Genomic DNA, 2,545 nt, shown 5'->3' with positions numbered 1-2,545 from the left:
GATTGAGTTGTTTGATTTCTTCAGTTTGGTTTTTGAGGGTGTAAGACCTGGGGTCTCACAGCTCAGGAGTTTAAGATCGTGCCCTTCCCAGAAACTCCCCCAGACCAAGACTCGTTGCAAAAGCAAGAGGTTTATTAACCATTGCGCATTGGGGTCACCCCTGCCGGTCAGCAAAGAGTGGCACCTGGAGACAAAGGCCTTTAGGTTTTTAAAAGAAACATTGCGGGAGATTTGAAGTTGCAGTCTTGGCAATTTAGGATTGGATGAGGAAGCTATAAAGTAAGATAATTGGTTAGTCTTAGGTGCTCAAGCTTGGCCAGTCTTGCCAAGTGTGGATGCAGCTGCAATTTAAGGTGGGGGTGGTTAGCTCATCCTTGAAGATTAGGGGCTGTGGACTTTTGGCTGCAGGTCAAAAGCTACTCAGAAGAAGTCTGGGTTCGTTGCTAAGAAATGCTATCTCAAAGACAAGGGTCTGGTCCTTTTTTTTTTTTTTTTTGCTGAGTGAAGGTCATTGCTTGCTTGCCTTTTTTTATATCTGTCCTCACAGATAGGGTCACATTCCTCCATTCTCTGGAAAGGTACTAAGAGGCTTTAGCTTAACCTGAACCTAAAACTCAAAGCTATAGGCTTTAGAAGACATACAGGTTACAAAGTTAGTCTAACTCTTCCAAGGGCTACAGACATCTTCTAATTGTCAACTACATTCTCCTAAGAGTTTGGGACAAGTTCCTTCTGGCAGGATGAACTCGTCCTGTGTCTCAAAGCTTTATAAGGCAACTAGAAGATCTCAGTAAGGCAGGTGACAGGGATTAGGGCCTCTGGGTCACGAGTTTTGGCTTGAGTCCCTAGAGACTGGGCTGGGATTTGACAAGTCTCAAAGGGAGAAGGAGGGGTTGGAAAGAGGTGGAAAAGCAGCCAAAGAACCTGAACTCATTGATCAGACTAGACTGGAAAACCAGTGAGTCCCCAAGCCTTCTGTATCTGCTCCTGAGTGCTTGGATTACAGATGCACCTCACAATGCTTAAGCCCAAATATAAGACCTCATGTTGTACAGCAAGCAATTTACACACTGAAACAAAATCTCTACTGCTCCTAACAGCCAACATTTATTCCTCTTATAACTTCACAAGACATAAATCAATGAACAACTGCCAAAATTCTGATGGGTGGACTTTAATCCTGAGGTTTAGAAGCAGCTTTGTTAGTTGCAGAATTTAAATAAGTCCTAATTACCCTGTAAGGAAGAAAAAGGTGTTAACATTGTTTTCAATAACAGCATTTTCACAGAAAAACACAAACACCTGTGAGGTTTATAACATCAAATTATATTAGATTTTAAATGGAGAAAATTAAATACATGTTAACACTTAGTAAGTATTTCTGCTCAACATCACTGCTCGGCAGGGATGGATATTCTCAAGCTTCCTTTTAAGTGCTGTCTCTTCTAATTACCAGAAAAGACAAGCCAGCAAGTAAAAGTCTATGGTGAGCTGCATTTTTTTTTCTCTGTGTACTTAGAACTTGTGATCACACAAAACCCCATTTCCTGGTTGGGGTGCAGTGTAAGAACACAGGCGAGAACCCACAGACACACTGCCAGACACTCAGACATTGGACGCTGAGCACAACAGAGCAGCCAGATACACTGATGCAGAGGGACCTATGTCACATGCCTCTCCGAAGCCTTGTCTGTGTGTTGGTGGCCTTGGCCTTCTCTGGTATAGATGTTTTACATATAGCTAAGGATACTAAGCAGGATGCTCTAGGCATATGGTGTTTTTTATAAGGCCGAGGGCACGGGGATTGGGGAAAACAAGCAGAAGTTATCTTTCGGTCTTAGGTTAATCGAATTCCTATAAGCTTTTATTCACAATATTACAGGCTCATCTCTGTTCTCTAATTGTTCCCACAGATTTCTCTACTGCCCAAAAAGTGACTCAAGTACAACCAGCTATAAACAAGCAGGAAGGGGAACAGGTCATCATGGACTGTTCCTATGAGACAAGTATGAGCTTTTACCAACTTTATTGGTACAAACAACGTCCTAGTGGAGACATGATATTCCTTATTCGTCAAGTTTCATCTTCTCATCACAATGAAAGCAGTGGCCGCTATTCTGTCATCTTCCAGAAGTCAGCCAAGTCCATCAGCCTCATCATTTCAGCCTCACAGGTGGGAGATTCAATAAACTATTTCTGTGCCCTCGTGGAACCAGCTCACAGTGTTTGAAGTGACAGCACAAGCTGGTTGAAAACTAGAGCTCCTTAAGCACAGCCCATCGCAGGGGCCCAGCTGATAAGCACACCTGCACATGACGAACAGGAAGGTCCCAACCAGCAGTATGCATAAGAAGTGTCTTTCTAAGTAAAACACACTCCTATGAAATTTGGAAACAGTCATTGTTTTCTTCTAATATTTCTTAAAACTCACTTCTTAAACAAAAAAACAGGTCATAAAATCTATGAAAAATATTTCTATAATCAAAAATCTTACACTATAATGACTTTAACTGTTGTTTTCTCTTAAAGATACATGATAACAGCA

General features: G+C 41.8%; 1 gene segment (V, D, J or C); it reads left to right on the top strand.

Moving 5' to 3' along the window:
* Positions 1-1,670: 1,670 nt before the first annotated feature.
* On the top strand, positions 1,671-2,230 carry LOC129677594 (T cell receptor delta variable 1-like). The segment is given in 2 exon segments: positions 1,671-1,719; positions 1,914-2,230. Coding segments are annotated over 2 exon segments (366 nt in total).
* Positions 2,231-2,545: the final 315 nt, after the last annotated feature.

Source organism: Psammomys obesus, unplaced genomic scaffold, assembly GCF_907164565.1.
Source record: "Psammomys obesus unplaced genomic scaffold, mPsaObe1.curated_primary_1811, whole genome shotgun sequence".
Taxonomy (NCBI): domain Eukaryota; kingdom Metazoa; phylum Chordata; class Mammalia; order Rodentia; family Muridae; genus Psammomys; species Psammomys obesus.
The sequence above is the reverse complement of the archived record's forward strand: the minus strand, read 5'-3'. Positions and strand labels throughout refer to the sequence as shown.